The sequence below is a fragment of the Coturnix japonica genome, chromosome 21 (assembly GCF_054131305.1).
Source record: "Coturnix japonica strain WE chromosome 21, WE-NBRP24, whole genome shotgun sequence".
In the NCBI taxonomy this organism is placed as follows: Eukaryota; Metazoa; Chordata; class Aves; order Galliformes; family Phasianidae; genus Coturnix; species Coturnix japonica.
This window is the reverse complement of record NC_140683.1, coordinates 4,678,820-4,694,719: the sequence shown is the minus strand read 5'-3', so window position 1 is coordinate 4,694,719 and position 15,900 is coordinate 4,678,820. Positions and strand designations below refer to the sequence as shown.

Below are 15,900 nucleotides of genomic sequence, written 5' to 3'. Positions count from 1 at the left end.
GTAGTTTCCTGGTACTTTATAGTTTTACAAGGTTCTGTGCTGTTTATGTTTCCTTAAAATTGGAGTAAAGTGAGACCATAGTTTGTTTCGCTTTTATAGAATTTGGTGTTGAAGTTCTATTGGAGTTCTATTAGAGGCCACCAAAAAATTCAGTATGGTTGTCTGAGTTACACTCTTCTATTCCGATGATCCAAAGGTTTCCAAAAGTACTACCATATGTTTTCCTTAAAAGAATCTTCCTGGAACCCTCAGCAATCCTGTGATTGATGATTTGTTGTAAAGACTACAGGAAAACACATCTTTCTATCCCTGTGAATCCTGCAGGATGAACAGAAAGCCGAAGATGAGTTGGCAAAAAAACGTGCAGCGTTCCTTCTAAAACAGCAGCGCAAAGCTGAGGAGGCTCGGCTTCGGAAACAGCAGCTGGAGGCTGAAGTTGAGCAGAAAAGAGATGAAGCTCGGTAATAGCATGCGGGAAAGGGTGGCTCCTTTCCTCTTTAAAATGAGGAAAATCATTATACATTGAATGTTGTGGTTTGCTTTTCAGTCGCAAAGCTGAGGAGGACAGAATACGCAAAGAAGAGGAGAAGGCTCGTAGGGAACTTATCAAGCAAGAATATTTAAGGAAAAAACAGCAACAAATCTTGGAGGAGCAAGGGCTTGGAAAGCCCAAATCCAAGCCCAAGAAACCCAGGCCAAAGTCGGTCCATCGTGAAGAATCTTACAGTGATTCAGGGACAAAGTGTTCTTCTACTCGTAAGAATTTTGAATTGTTGGTTCTCAGTGAGTCTGGTAATCTGCTTTAACAAAAGCATTCACGTTGTGTCTTCTTTTTTGTAGCTGATAATTTGAGCAGTGCTCAGTCTGGTTCCAGCCTTTCTTTGGCCTCAGCAGCAACAACAGAACCTGAAAGCGTGCACTCTGGAGGCACACCATCGCAGAGGTAGAGATATTTAAAAAATAAAGAAAGAAACATTTCTCCTACTTTATGAGAGCGTTAGGATTCAGTGTTGTTTGCTTTGGTTTGCAGAAGTAGAGGTGCAACAATTAATGAATTCATCTTCTATTTTACTTGGGTGCCAAATTTTGCCTGTACAAACGTGAAATTTTATATGTTTGGGAAAAACAATAGGAAGTTTGCCTCATTAATGTGGTAGAGAGAGGCTGACAGTTCTGAGGAGGAAGAAGGACAACAGTCTGTTTTTTCAGGGTTAGTGTCTGGTGAATTTATTGATGATCTGAAGGGAAAACGCTTATTTTCTCTCTCTCCCCAACAGAGTTGAATCTATGGAGTCATTACCAATACTGAGCAGAAATCCAAGCAGAAACACAGAAAGAGACTGGGAGAATGCTTCAACTGCATCTTCTATTGCTTCAGTGGCAGAATACACAGGTAACCATCTTCATTTCAGTTTGAGCATTTGCTGTGATTAGCAGGTTATGTAAAGCTCTGGTATTTTTGGTGTTACTTTTGAGAAATTATATGTCTATTTTGTTCTGTTTAATATCTACAAGTCAGTTATTGAAGAAAATGTTGTTGTTTTTTTTTCTAGTACTTCTGATGAATTAAAATCTTAATGGTCTTAAGCGCTGGACAACTAAAGTTTACTTGCTTCTCTTCCTTAGGTCCAAAACTATTTAAGGAGCCCAGCAGCAAATCAAACAAACCTATTATTCACAATGCTATATCTCATTGTTGTCTTGCTGGAAAAGTGAATGAACCACATAAGAATTCGATATTAGAGGTAAGCAATAAAATAGAAAACTATGGATGCACTCACAGTGAAGCTCACCTGTAGAGCTCACTTCATAATCCTACTCCTTCATTGTGCTGTATTCTGTTTCTTAAGATGTACCTGTGAAATGAGGAATGCTATTCAAGGACAACCCACTTATTCTAGCTATGTGGGAAAGCTAAAAGCTGGGCACATCGTGTGGGAACTTTCACTGTGAGAAGTCTCCATGTATGTTTACTTGCTTATTTTTAATGCAGGAACTTGAAAAATGTGATGCCAACCACTACATCATTTTGTTCCGTGATGCTGGCTGCCAGTTCAGAGCACTTTACTGCTACTATCCAGACACTGAAGAAATCTACAAGCTGACTGGAACAGGGCCAAAGAGCATCACTAAGAAAATGATTGACAAACTTTACAAATACAGTTCGGACAGAAAACAGTTCAATGTGATTCCAGCCAAAACCATGTCTGTTAGCGTGGATGCTCTTACTATCCATAACCACTTGTGGCAAGCCAAGCGACCTGCAGTGCCAAAGAAGACTCAGACTCGTAAATGACACTGAGTTCTTGGGCAGGAGATTGCTGAATGGGATTGCATCAAATGAAGACATGTTTACTGTTTTCCTCCGGTTTGGTATGAAATGTGCAGAACCATAAACATTTTTTAAGAAGTTTCTAAACAGAAACCATGGATGCAAGTTATTAAGAATGAAGGAACATTATCAGTGTTTTTTTAATGAGTGATAAATCTGCTGTTACACCCAATGCTAACTACTGTGGCTTTCAACTGATGAGGGACTGTGCATGTAGCAAGATCTTTAACAAGTGGGTTTCCTTTTACTTGAAGCTTTCCATCGGTACAAATTGGGAATTATTGAGTTTTGTTTCCTCTCCGCCTCATTGGCCTCCTCCTTCCTATCGTTCTTAAAGCTGGTGAGCTCTGAACTTTGGTAGAAGATTGAACAGATCTCGGGTGAAGTGGGTTTGGTTTGGTTTTTAGGGGAAATTTTCCTTTCAGACTTTTTTGAGGAACTGTTTCATACATCCAATAGCTGTACTGTATCTACTGCCAACCTAAGTCCAGCTCTCAGATTTCTGAAAGAAGCCCCAACTTGTGCTGCTCAGAACAGAGTTTTACCTGCAGCACCTGTTTAGAATAAGCATTGCAAAAGCCAGTCTTTTTAAAGACAAACAAAGACTAAAACTTGTTCACATAATGAAAGATCTCTGGAATACAATCATGAAGAAGCATACAGGTGCTGCTGGCTGGAATGTGCCTGATTGAAACTTGAGGCAAGCAAGCTGAATGGAGCGCAGTTGTTATCAGTTTCAGGTAGTGTCCTAAAGATTTGTTTGCTTTAATAAAGATGGATTCTGGTAGGTATAGAACGTGTCCACTCTGAGCACGCTACTCCTGTACGATGGTGCACTTAACGATCACAAATTTTAATGTTTTTATTCTATCATGAAATGTAATTCTTCTTTCTCTGTCCTGTCTTTCTTCTGAATGAGCAGCATGCTCGGAAATGAAGAGTGTGTACGTTTTTTATTTTGGGTGATATATTAATATATATTGATTTGTTCTTTTTTTTTTTTTTCCTCATTTAAGAGCGATTTTTAAACAGAGATGTTTGCATTTGTTTCAAAAGCCCAAATAAGTCGAATGGCTTGGATTTCTTTTCATGTTGAAATATTAAATCTTGAGTCATGACCTTAAAGATCTTTGTGTTTCAGCAGATTACGTTGTTCTCTGTGGTGACAGGGTGTATTTGCAGTTCCGTTCCAGTTTTTAACGTGTTCCCATTCCTGCCCAGGCTGGACCTCCCGTAGGTTTCTATAGCTATAACATGACTTCATCCGCTAACCAGCGCCTGCTCCATCTGGTGTGACTGCCTGAGGGGCGCCTAGGTTTGTAACTTTGGTTTGCACATGTTTACTTTCCTTTGGAGTGTTACTTGAAAACATCGCTCAGAAGTGCTGGAGGCACTACATCAATCCTAGAGATGAGCTGAGCTCTGCAATAGAATGCAGTGTCATTATTAGACTTGGAGGATAATGGAAGTCGCAAGAAGTTATGTACGTAAGGGGAAAGTGGGGTACTTAATAAAAAGCTGATTAGGTAGAGTGGAGTGAAGGTCTTCCATTGAAGTCTCTCCATTTTTTTTTTCCCCTTCCAGTACTTCTTGATAGGCTGCTGCAACTTTGTAAATGATGTTAGATAGTTTGCTGCTTGTAAATAATTAAAGGCTTTATGGTTTCTAAAGTGCTAAGTATTAAACACCGTCATGAGTGTAACTTTTGTTACCATGCTTTTCATGCTTGTGCTTTATTTCTCACTGTTTGATATTATATACCATATTTATTTTATGAAAGCACTGAAATTTAATAAAAATCATTAACTGATTTCCTTTTTTATTTCATGTGTACCTTTGGTTGTTGTGATGCTTCATCCTGTCCAAGAACTAATATGCTTTAAAGATGTGCTATTCTGTTCAGTTGTGCTCCTAGAAAGCATCATTGTCAGCTGTGACAGCTTTGTGAGCTCAGCAATCCTTACCTTGGTTAAAACATGGTAGAATTTGACCTTTCAGAAGTTATTTAACAGCCATCTTAAGGATTTATTTGATCAGACTTCAGGTTCCTGAATCTGGCTGGTGGGTTTTTTGGGGTCTGAGTGCTCAGGCAAGTGGCAGAAGCACCAACAGAACGTCTTCTGTTGAGCTGCTGGGTGTCAGCTTGTTTGTGATGTATAAGGACAAACCACCTCAGGGGTTTAAGTATAAATTGGCTATTTAAGGCCCCTTCATGCACCTCCAGTGGCTACACAAAAGCATTTAAATCTCAAAGCTGCAGACCTTTCCAACTTAGAAATGTTTTTTGAGTGATAGATTTCTCATGTGAAATACTCCTTGTCCATAGAGATTGGTTGTTTTTTGTTTTTTTTTTTTTTTTTAGTATGTCTTTTTTCAACATTATTTTTAGTTTCCTCTATTATCTCCTCCAGGCTGAAATATCATTGCTCATAGAAAGGAGTGGACTGGAAGGTTCAGTACCATTAATGTGCTGCCCAGCCTGGCTGCTGAGCTCAGCCTTCCCTGTGGCTGCTCCTGTTCTGCCATGTGAAGGAGGCTTTGGCTCTGCTGTGCCTGATTCAATGGGCTGCAGGCCCTGTGCTGCACTAAGCAATGACCACACAGGGCAGTGTTGGTGTGGGTCTCTCTTTTGACCTCTCTTGATCTCTTACTCATTTCTTAATAGATACAAGAATGTACATCTTTAAAGTGCTTTTAAGTGCCGTTTCTGAAGCTTTCATACATCACTACATTGTGTGTTTGCCCATTAATGTGTCTTTGTCTCATTTCCATCCTGCTGTGTGGTTCAGATAAGAAGTAGCCAAGTTGTGAACACACCGAGGTGTTCTGAGAGCCTGAGTGCAGCTCAGTGCAACGTGCTGGACTTGTGTTTAAAGAGGAGAGGCTGTGAAGGAGTAACAAATACATGTATGTCTGGGTGCTACAGGCCATAGCATGAGGGCATCCAAAGAAGTGATGCTGCTGGGAGCTCTGCTCCCCATATGAAAGAAATGGAGTGTCCCTTCTGGATGAAGGTCAAATGAACTGAAAAGTTTCTTACTCAAATTCTGCTCTTCTTTCAGTCCGTGCATCATTCCAAGTGTTGCTGTCAGTTATTCAGAATGCAGGCAGATGACTCGAAGTTTGAACAGAACCAATGGCACAAATGATGCCAATAATAGACCTATGGTGATAAACCCAGGGGCTGTGCCTTCCTTTGGGCTGCCTGCCTTGAGCAAAGCCTGCGAGCAAAGCAAGCACACGTTCCTGCTGCCGGATGGCAGGGGGGATTTATTTCACTATTCAACTATTAACTATTATTCAATATTAACTATTTCACTCCCACTCAGAGCCCACCCCAGGACACGGCAGCCACCAGGCAGACAGCAGTCTCTGTTGTTGCTGCATGCAGCTCTTTTATTTCGATTTCTCTTTACAGAAATGTGAAGTGTCTTCACAGGAATGGTACAAAAAACCCATCTGCAGTTGGCTGTCTACAGAGCACCCCAAGGATACGTGTCCCAAAATGAGGCCTCGGACAGGGAAGGATGCATTTTCTGTTGGCTGTGGCTGATGGAGCCCACGCAGAGCTGAGCTGGAGAGCAGTTCCCCCTTGGGAAGTAAAAGGGCTGTTTGGATGGAGGGGTGAAAATGGGGACAGGTTTGTGACTACTCAGTGTATCTGCAGTGTGTGATGTGGTCTGTGCTCATGTTCAGAGGATGGAGCTGTTAGTGCTGTGGGACATACAATGTCAGTAAACCTGGAGCCATCACAGCCCTCTCTTGTGTGTCTGCATTGCCCTGGGGCCTTTCAGCTCTGCGTCCTTCATAGAATCCTGTTTTTCTATGGGCATTGCGTTGCTCTGGGAGCCCCAGTGCTGTGTTCTTCCACATAAGGGTGAGCTATAAGGGGAAGAGGAGGCAGCCATGGGCCAGCAGTGCTATCTGTGTGCATCCCCTTTGGGCTGGGGGGGGTGATGCTTTCCCTAATGAGCAAAGTGCGACCCACCGCTGGCAGTGAAACCATTGCATTTCCTTGGGAAAATAGAGGGAAAAACAGAAACCACTGAGGGTGACCTGAAATAAATATTGTTGTGCATTGGGGCCCTGCATGGCCTCAGTGCAGCACCCACTGCTCTGAGCCAGCCCTGGGTGAGCAGCAGCAGCTCCTGATGGTGGCGGTGCCACAACCCTTACAGAAATAGAATATCCTCATTATTACATTCATGTTGTAACCAAATCCTTCTTATTAGAAGAATTTAACTCCTAGATTTACATTGACCACAGGTAAAATAGCTACAGTTTTTTTTTTTTTTTTCTCTGAACATCCCATTAGAACGTCAGCTCTACATTTACACCATAGAAATAATACCTGCAAAAACGAAAAGCCTGTGATTTGCACACATGTAGCTTATTTCCTTCTTAAATACACACCTTTATACATTAAACAAACAGAAGCGGCGCTGGAATGCAGTGAGGGGGAGGGATGCTCCTGCAGTGCCTGGGGGGCTGGGGGGTGCTGTGCTCTATTGGCTCATAGAGCAGCCAATGAATGGTGGGGAAAGGGATGGAAATGTTCCCTTCTGAACAGTCAGCACGGGGTAACTGGAATATCCCCAGCTGGAAAGGGCCCATAAGGATCACTGAGTGGGCTGTGACTTCAGCCCCCCCACCTTGGAATGGGGTGCAGTGCTGCTTTGTTCACCCCTCCCTTAAAGGTGAATGGGATGGAAAACCTTCATCTCCAGGCTTGGTTGTGTGCACTGATAGCGGAGCGCTGTGGGGTCGGACATGGCTCAACCCCGTCAGCTTTGTGCTTCAGCTGCTCTCGCTGTTTATCCTATGGCAACTACTGAATTTCTTTTGGCACGGCAACTTCCAACCAGAAATAAATACAACACGGAATTGCTGCAACCAATGGGATTAAAAATAATAATAATGCATCAAAGGAAACAAATAACATCCAACAGAGCAGCGGTGATGGCTGGGTTGTGCCCACATCTCAGTGCAGCCGAGGGCTCAGGTGGGGGGTTGTATTTCCACCTGCACTGCCCACTGAGTGCCAGATGGCATTAAAATCAAGGCCAGCCCAAACCCCGTCCAATTGTCGGCCTGAAGAGCTTTGCCTGGGTGGGTTTTTTTCCCTTTTCAGGCAATGCAGATCTCAGCACCTTCATGGGGTGCTGCAACTATAAGCAGGTTTTATGTAAACAACGTTTATTGTGTGTTGTAGAGAAGGGGTGGGTGGGTGGGAATGGCAGAACCCCCTCCTGGCAGCGGCACTGGGAGGGCACGGCTGTGTTGTGCTTTACAGGCTTCTCATTAAAAAATAATAATAATAATTAATAATAAATCACGTTGGAGTTTTAGTAAATGAAGTACAGAAAGTTAACAGCTGAGTTATTCACTTTGGCAGTCAAAGAAAAACAAAACAAAAGAAACGAAAAACCTTGACGCGTTGACATGGCAAAGTGTGCAAAAGTAGATGGAAAATACATCTGGTGTTTCTGCTATAGAAAGGTCTCCACGGCCGCTGTGCTGCCAATGCACACCCAGCTGTGGCACAGGGGCTTGGCCAGGCCAACACGGTGTGGGACACATCCCTGTCCATGGTATCTTTGCTGCTGAGCCCCAGTGGGTGCCAGCATGGACGTGTGCAACAAGAGCGGGGCTGCACAGCTCTGGGTCACTTTGTTCTCTTTTTGGTGTGTTTTGGGATCTGCAGATGTTGTTTGGGTGCTGCGAGGGCTGCACCGTCCCCTTCTTCCCCATTGTCTCCGTGCAGCCCCCAGGACAAGCCAACAAGCAAGGAGAGCATTGGGGTGAAAGTGCCAAATTTGAGCTATCCATCCTGGGCACCCAGCAAAGAGGAGCAGGATGAGCATGGGGCAACTGCCCTTGGCTCAGCAGTGCCCCCATCCAATGCAAACAGCCTGCATCATTTGGGGACAATTCCGAACACGGCTTCCTGCCCAAACGGGGCCGACTTGTAATTCCAGTCTCACCACCAGCACCAGCAAAGACTTTCTCACTAGTTGCGGTATTGGTATAAAAAGTTAAAAACTCCCACATGGTGCCTCTGTCCGGCTGCCTGCCCGCCTGTCCCCTCGCTTTCATCCCTGCAGCACATGGGGTGTGCTCAGAGCTGGGTCTCATCCCGTGTCTCAGGGTTGCAGGGTCCCAGCTTGTTGCTGCAGCTGCTCTTGCGGCTTTGCCCATCGTTGGCTACGTGTGCCAGCGGGTCGGAGCGGATGAGGTACCTGCAGGGCACAGAGCGGGACATGGAGTGTGCCGTGTCCATGCACCATGTGTGGGAATCCCAGGTTTGGGGTGGGATTGGGAGCGTGTGTGGGGAGGAGGGGGGGGACACGTACACGATGTCGTTCAGCTCCAGCCGTGTGTCTGGGGGTGGGTTGATCAGGACATAGGACAAAGTGTTCTGGTGGTCATTCATCTCATCTGCCGGAGGAGAGAAGGGGATGGTGGGCAGGACTGGCAGAGCGCCTAGATGGACACCCGATGAACGCCCCGATGGATGCCCCAATGGGCACTCCAATGGATACCCCAATGGGCACCCCATAGATGCCCTGGCAGCCCCACTGCAGTAGCCCCAAGCATCAGGCCCAGTAGGGTCACAGCTGGTCCCTGAGAACAGCACTGTGTCCTTTAGCATGGCCACGCCACTGAGAGCACCACCACCTCCCACAGCCCCTCAGCTGCTCCCAGCCATGGCACAGGCCGGAGACTCGTGGACTTTTCACATCAAGCCCCAAAATGAAATAAGAAAAAAAGATGTCTTACCTTGTTCGAGCAAAAAAATGAAACACGTTAGTCTTGCTGCATTAAGTACAGCACGATGACCCCGAGCATCGGGTCAGGGCAGCCAAACCCCCCCAGGGCCATGACCACGCTTTGCCACCTTCTTCCCTTGTTGCATCTATAAGCACCGAGCAGCACGTTGCCGAGGCTCCATGCCCTCCTGCCCGCAGGACATCACTGCGGCGTCCCAGAGCCCCCAGCACCGCTCGGGAACGGCTCTGGTTTGTGGAGCTGCGGTGATGCCAAACCGAGCACCGGGACACGTGGGGCCCTTCGCTGCCAAACAAGATCATGGGGGGAAGCGGGTGCTGGGAACAAGCAGCAGCGGGAGCACAGCGAGGGCATGTGATGGACAGGACAGGGGACGGACTGCAGGGGACAGACGGACACGGGCTTGCTGCAGGGTTGTGCACCGGGATGCCAGCAGCTCATGGCATGATGGGGAGCACAGGGAGGGTCTGCAGACGCATCCCTCCTTCCTGCCCATCTGCTTTTTGCTGCTCACTCCCTGGTTGCTCCCCAGACCGCAGGGCTGACAGCTCTCAGCCATCCCAGTGCTCAGCCCTGCAGTGCAGCGGGGATGGGGGTGGCAGTGCTGAGGCGCACACAGAGCAGGGGATGCATGGAATGTGCCGTAATGGAGGGGGGGTTCCTGGGGCACACAGGTTCTCCTGCACCATGGAAGCACCTTTTCCTGACCCCCATGCAGCACTGCTGAACCCGCCACGTGTATTGCCATCATCTTGTCCCAGCTGGCACCCCCAGATAATTGTGGGGGGAGGGGATCCAGAGCTCCTGCACCCTCACAGTGGTGGCTCACACTGTGGAAGGGCACTGGTGGGGGTGGCTCACAGCTGTGCCAGAACACATCCAAAGAGGGGGGGACACCATCCCTGAGCTCTGCGCAGCCCCCGCAGCTGCTGGCAATATATTGAGTGGGGCTTCCATGAGCCACAGCTGGGCTGGGGCTCTGAGGGTGGACATGGTTTGTAGGAAAACGCCAACTTTTCACCTTAAGCATAGGCTGGCAAAGCCTGAACCACAGCCCAGCAGGGCCACAGCTGCCCCATGGCTTTCCCAAGCCCCTCTGCATGAAGCTGTGCGCTGAGCACCGGGTGCTGCGTCCCTTCACCCCGAGCCTCTCCCTGGGGTCTTGGGGTGACTGTAGGGACACGTGGGTCTGCACCCCAAACCAACCCAGGACAAAGCTGCAAACGATGCCCTCCCGCACTGCTTTGCTCAGCAGCAGCAGACAGAAACCCCCTCCTTGAACTGCTCCGGGTTTTGCAGGCCAAAGTCAACCTGCAGAGCAATGCAAGGAGGTTGCTATCAGTAACAGCTGAGGGATGTGATTTCCTGGCACCAGTTCCAAAGGGTCCCTGTGTTGTTCTCTCCTGACATCAGGGAGCCCTGCAGCTGCAGTGCAGTGCCTTTTGTTTTCCAGTTCCACCCGACAACGGAGTGTGAAAGGATCGAGTATCTAAGGTGAAAACTGGCAAGGGTGTGGATTGGGCTCAGCTGGCATGATCTTGTTGTACGCTGCACGCCGTGAGGCACGCGTGACTCCCAGGGAGTGAGCATTACCTTGCAAATATCCCAGGTTTACCCGATTCATCACATCACTGGCTGTTAAATTTGCTACATCCTCTACAGAACATACAGGGAAAGGCACAGACATAAACAGAGAGAGAGAGAGAGGTCAGCAAGCCATGATTCGGCAAATATTAGAGACGAGCTGCTGCACTTGGGCAATAAAGGAGCAAAAGATAAAGGCAAGGAGAGCAGGCAGAGCCAGTGTCCTTCCAACCACCAAGCACACCAATGCCGGCCGTGCCCTGGTGCCCGCGCACATCCCAGCTGGAGCCCCAGAGCTGCACTGAGCAGTCAGGCTGTACCAGCACTGCAGCACCGATTGCCTTCAGCAGAGTGATACAGAGCAAATACAGAGTGATACAGAGCAAAGAGAGCTGCGTCCCCCAGAATGAGCCAAGGAAAGGAGGAGGGGAGCAGGGACACAGAGCTCCATTTCAGTGCTGCATCACCCTCAAGCAGCAGTGCCAGGTGTGCAGCTGAACCAGCAATGCTGTCCCCACCTTCCCCTCCATGGAGTGCACTCCACATGCCCTCTGTTTCCCTGCATTGATCTGCATTTCCCACTCTCCTTGCTGCAGGCAGCAAACCCCAGCTGGGCTTCGTGCTCAGTGCTCAGGGCCCGGCTGCGGCGATGAAAGGGGTCTGGCATGGAGCAGACAGGAGGCAGCACGGGATGGCTCACAGGGCAGAAAGACGAAACGAACCGAGAAAGCCGTGGGCAAAGGACTGCACCGTAACCACGGGGCAGGTGCGGGCACACAGACCCCAGCACCAGTGCGGGGCTGTGGTCCCCACCAGAAAGGCATGGGGTCAGCATGAAGCACAGTGACACACGCGGCTGTCGCACACCACCAAGCCAGCCCAGCCCCGCCGGATGCTCCTGAGATACAGCGTGGTGATGGTGCAGAGCTGCAGCACCAGCCCTGCAGCACTGTGGGGCACAGGATTTGGATGAGTTGACCCAAAACAGAGCCAACATGGGGTCCTGGGCTGCCTGTTGTCAAGCCTGCCCATGGCAGGAGGTTGGAACTAGCTGATTTTGGAGGCCCCTTCCAACCCAACCATTCTATCACACCATGATTTGGTGGTTCTGTGTGTTCAAGGCTACCCACACACCGCGGGCACAGCTCTTGTAGGCACAGACCCCACTGCAGCCACCCCGGGAGCGATGCGCACTGCATTGCTGTGCAGCATCCACAGACGGGTCCAGCAGCACCTGCAGGGCTCGGGCACGATGGATGGGGGTTTACCTGCGGAGCCCATGGGGCTGCCTCGCTGCAGGGGAGCACGACCGCACATGACTTACCATACCCAGTGGTGGGCAAGCCCAGGTGCTTCATGCGGTTCTTGACGAGCTCGGACAGCTCCTGCCGCTCGGAGCGGCGGTACAGGCTGAGCCGCTGCTGGCTGATCCACTCGGCTGTCTTGCCGGAGTGCTTGTTGCCCTTCCTGCTCAGCCGACGTGCCCACTGCATGCTCTTGCGCCGCAGCAGCGGGTGCTCGGACTGGTCGCTGGAGCATGAATTCCTGTGGTGGCCCGTCTTGATTCCCCAGTGCTCCTTCACGTCCTTCGTGTCCTCGCAGTCCTCCACGTTGATGGAGATCTGTGACTGGAAGCCCGGCCGGTGACGGGGACCGCGGGGCCACCTAACGGGAGTTGCTCTGGGACGGGGTCCCATCTCTTTGTGGTGCACTGCCAGCACAGCATCCCCATGCTGCTAAAGCACCTGGGCAGCAGCTCTGGGATGGGGGCTCTGGAATGCCAGCAGCCACGGGGTGCAGCGAGCACCGCATCTCCATCAGTGTCATTCCCTCCTGCCCTCACCTTCCTCTCTGACACCTCGCAGCAGAACTGCTGCTGCAGCTCTGCTATAGGGAGCTCCGCTGGTAAGAACTGATTTATTAATAAAGGGAATAAAAGCATCTCTAAGGATGAATGGGGATTGTATCAAGCTAAATGTCAGCTTTCCACAGAGCAGAAAACTGAAGGTATTCACAGTGGAGCCCGGATCCTGCTCCCTCTCCTGGTAATTACACCTCCTGGCGTTTGCTGGTGCTGTGGGGAACATCTCACACAAGGAAAAGCATCCCCAGCACAGCCCACATGTGCACTGCGGGGGCTGGTGGCAGAACTGATAATCCCGGGTGTGGGTGCAAGCAGTACTCACCTGTGCTCTGATGTCATGGGGCTGCATTTGGGGGAAGAAAAGGGGGAAAAATTGTCAGCCAGGAAATGAGCATCCCTACTGCGCAGCATCCCCTGGTAACTCAACAACCGCTCAGTGCCGCGTTGTCTGCCAGCACTGAGCTTTGAGGGCTGAGCATTTGCACCATGCTCACACGAAGACAGGAGCCCCCTGGGTGTGGGTCGGGGTGGGAATGCTGCTGCCCTTCCCACACGTGTTGCCCCTTGCCTCGGAGGTGGCGAACATGTGTGACTCCGTCCGGTAAATGCCGATGGGGATCTCAGCGCTGGAGGAGCAGAGCTTCTGGAAGAGGCGCCCGTAGGTCCGGATCCACAGGTCATCCTCTGTGATCTTCATCTGGGGATGAACAGCAATTATCTTCAGCACCAGAACGGTGCCCAAATGCATTGATGCCAAAGCCAAACAGACCAGGAGGTCTGCACACCAGCAGGGTGTGCAGGTGTATCACTGAGGGATACGGCTTAGTGGAGGACTTGGCAGTGTTGGCCAAGAGTTGGACAGAATGACCTTAAGGGTCTTTTTCTGACCTAACAGACTCAGTGCTTTTATAACACTAGGGCTCTTGGCAGTGCTGAGATTGCCCATGTATGATACAGGGATCAATGTTCTGCCCTATTCTGCTCCATTTTGTCTCTCTCAGAGGAGCCTCACACCCTGCAGCCCCCATGCACATGCCCTACACCCCACAGCAGCACCTACCGCACAGAGGTAGCCAGAGCCCGGCGTGGTGTCAAGGCCCAACAGCAGCCGGGTGATGGTGATCATGTAGTCCTTCACAAACGACTGTAGGAGGAGAGGAAATGTCAACCCTGGTACATGCCAGAAGGCAGCCGTGCCCCCAGTGCCTCCCCCACCTGGTAGAGCAGCGTGTCCAGCATGCTGATGCTGAAGACCCTCCCTGCAGCAAAGGGCAGGCGGAACATGAAGGCCAGGTTGGAGCCATTCTCGCGCTCTTTCTGGAAGAGGAAAGACAATCCATGTGGCCTTGAAGGCTCACCTGAGCGAGAGGACAGCAGCTGAACATCTCTGGTGGGTGTGCCAGAAGGGAGACAGGGTAAGAGGGTTTTGTGGTAAAAGAAGTTTTTCCTTTTTCTCCATGGAAACATGTGAGACATCATGGCTTTATTTTGCTATGGGCTGGATGTGGTACTTCCACATGCCTCACTGCCTTGGGGATGTTTGCCCTTGTCAGGAGACCTCAGCACAGTGACACTGCTGCAGGCACAGCACTGAGCCCAGTGGTTCCCTGCTTGGAGCATCCCTGCACCCGTTCACTCACTGCCCTGCTCCAACACAGCAGCAGGCAAAGCAGCACAACCCTCAGCTGCCAAGAAACACATAAACAAGTAAGAAGAGGCAGACAGCCCCAAAATCACCCACCCACGTATTTGTTAGCTGCAGGTTGTGTTGGATGGATGCACAGTGCAGCATGTGGAGAAGAGCAGGACCACAACAAACTTAGGATTAGTGACTCCCAGCACCAAATTCACAGAAAGAAAATCTTTCTCTTACCTTCTCTAGCTTGGAAAGGGCTAAGGAGTAGCTGTCCTTTGCTCTGAACTGCATGAACCTCATGTTGGAGGGATGGGTCAGCTCTGTGATGATGCTGAGGCTGGGAAAGAGCCTGCAATGGGAAGAGACGTTGTTCAGCAGCCACCCTGGGAGGGAGGGATCCCCACATTTAAAGCCTGAGGAACACAAAACGCTCCTCTGTGCCCATCCAAGATCAGAATTAGTGGAAATTGGGTGTCATCCTAGCAGCCCATAGCGCATATATGCTCTGGGGCTCACTTCCTGCTGAGGCAGCGCCCAGAGATGGAATAGGATGGGAGGGAACAGGATAGATAGGAACAGGATGAGTGAGAAGATGATGGGATGGGACCGCTGGCCTTCCTCACCTGAACATGGTCTGGACATTGACGATCGTCTTTGCATCTGCCATGTAGTCCTCCTCAGCACTCATGGTGCTCTCCTTGTCCACAACCACCAGGTTGTCAGCGTAGATGATGCCGCACTGCAGCAGACTATCCAGGCTGGGCAGTTCCCAAAGAGAAGAATGCAGGGGTCAGCCCTTGGAAAGGACACGGGGAAGCAGCACACTGCGACACGCAGCGCTGAAGCCAGCCCAGCTGCTCCAAGCCACCATCCCAGCACCACCACCCACCTCCCAGATGAGCTCAACAAGGTGAGAAGCCAACAGTGGGGGCTGCCGTGGGGGGGCTGCCGTGGCCAGCCCTTGTCTCCCCATGAAATGGGAAGGTATGGGGTTGTGGGTTGGGGTGAATTCAACATGGCTAAGACAATCCTATAATTAACAGCAGCAACAGATTGGAAAACCTACTTGTCAATGGTGCCTTCCATGTAGTAAACCATGGGGAAACAACAGATGGCTTCCAGAAAGTGGTGCTCTGGTCTGCAAGAAGTGCAACAGAAAGCAACAGGGTTCAGAAATCCACCAAACATGGTGATGCACAGCCCATGACAGAGTCATGCCCCTGCCCCATGCAGTTTGCATTGCCCGTGGTAATACAGGAAAGGACTTGGTGCAAAAGAAAGCACTGTGGAGAAGTACTTGCTTGTTGTCCAGAAGCAACACAATTGGGTTCAACTCTTTGCGAGACCGATAGTAGGCACGCAGCGGGACGATGAAGTTATACAGCCCATTGCCAGCAGTCTCTGCCGACACGATGATCAGTTTGTTCTTAAAGCCATAGGCCTTGGCATCTTCAAAGCTGTTGTGCTTGCAGCCCTGTGGGAGGCAGGCAGCTGGGATCTGTGGCAGCTCCTGGCCTCCCCCAGCACAGCCCTGGGCAGCGCACTGCTCACCTTGTCCAGCCGCAGGCAGCAGAATGGGGCTTTCTCAGGCAGGAGGTGGCATAGGGTTGGCGAGCTGCCGATGTACGGGGAGTTGGGTGGGTAGCCCTTCACGTACCTGCAGCAGAGGGAAATCCCAGCACTGTAAGGACTTGG

At 50.0% G+C, this 15,900-nt stretch overlaps 2 protein-coding genes across 21 annotated transcripts in view; one reads left to right on the top strand and one right to left on the bottom strand.

The window, feature by feature from the left end:
* The window catches only part of CAMSAP1 (calmodulin regulated spectrin associated protein 1), a 28,343-nt gene extending 24,201 nt beyond the window's left edge, over positions 1 to 4,142 (top strand). For all 8 annotated transcript variants that reach the window (XM_015878857.3, XM_015878859.3, XM_085521154.1 and 5 more), the window contains 6 exons: positions 325 to 461; positions 548 to 756; positions 841 to 943; positions 1,278 to 1,393; positions 1,627 to 1,745; positions 1,994 to 4,142. In XM_015878857.3, coding sequence (XP_015734343.2) covers positions 325 to 461; positions 548 to 756; positions 841 to 943; positions 1,278 to 1,393; positions 1,627 to 1,745; positions 1,994 to 2,296 — 987 coding nt within the window. In that variant the 3' untranslated portion in view covers positions 2,297 to 4,142. The remainder of the gene's footprint in view (positions 1 to 324; positions 462 to 547; positions 757 to 840; positions 944 to 1,277; positions 1,394 to 1,626; positions 1,746 to 1,993) is intronic.
* A 1,561-nt stretch (positions 4,143 to 5,703) lies between these two features.
* KCNT1 (potassium sodium-activated channel subfamily T member 1) overlaps positions 5,704 to 15,900 on the bottom strand; it is a 55,536-nt gene continuing 45,339 nt past the window's right edge. For 7 of the 13 annotated variants that reach the window (XM_032448144.2, XM_032448143.2, XM_032448147.2 and 4 more), the window contains 13 exons: positions 15,757 to 15,862; positions 15,507 to 15,679; positions 15,272 to 15,343; positions 14,829 to 14,963; positions 14,443 to 14,554; positions 13,785 to 13,886; positions 13,630 to 13,713; positions 13,138 to 13,266; positions 12,892 to 12,912; positions 12,030 to 12,333; positions 10,715 to 10,777; positions 8,686 to 8,770; positions 5,704 to 8,571 (listed from right to left, as the gene is read on the bottom strand). In XM_032448144.2, coding sequence (XP_032304035.1) covers positions 8,451 to 8,571; positions 8,686 to 8,770; positions 10,715 to 10,777; positions 12,030 to 12,333; positions 12,892 to 12,912; positions 13,138 to 13,266; positions 13,630 to 13,713; positions 13,785 to 13,886; positions 14,443 to 14,554; positions 14,829 to 14,963; positions 15,272 to 15,343; positions 15,507 to 15,679; positions 15,757 to 15,862 — 1,507 coding nt within the window. In that variant the 3' untranslated portion in view covers positions 5,704 to 8,450. Of the gene's footprint in view, positions 8,572 to 8,685; positions 8,771 to 10,714; positions 10,778 to 12,029; positions 12,334 to 12,891; positions 12,913 to 13,137; positions 13,267 to 13,629; positions 13,714 to 13,784; positions 13,887 to 14,442; positions 14,555 to 14,828; positions 15,002 to 15,271; positions 15,344 to 15,506; positions 15,680 to 15,756; positions 15,863 to 15,900 lie in introns of those variants that run through there. The other 6 variants (XM_015878873.3, XM_015878876.3, XR_014936222.1 and 3 more) reach the window with 4 other exon arrangements.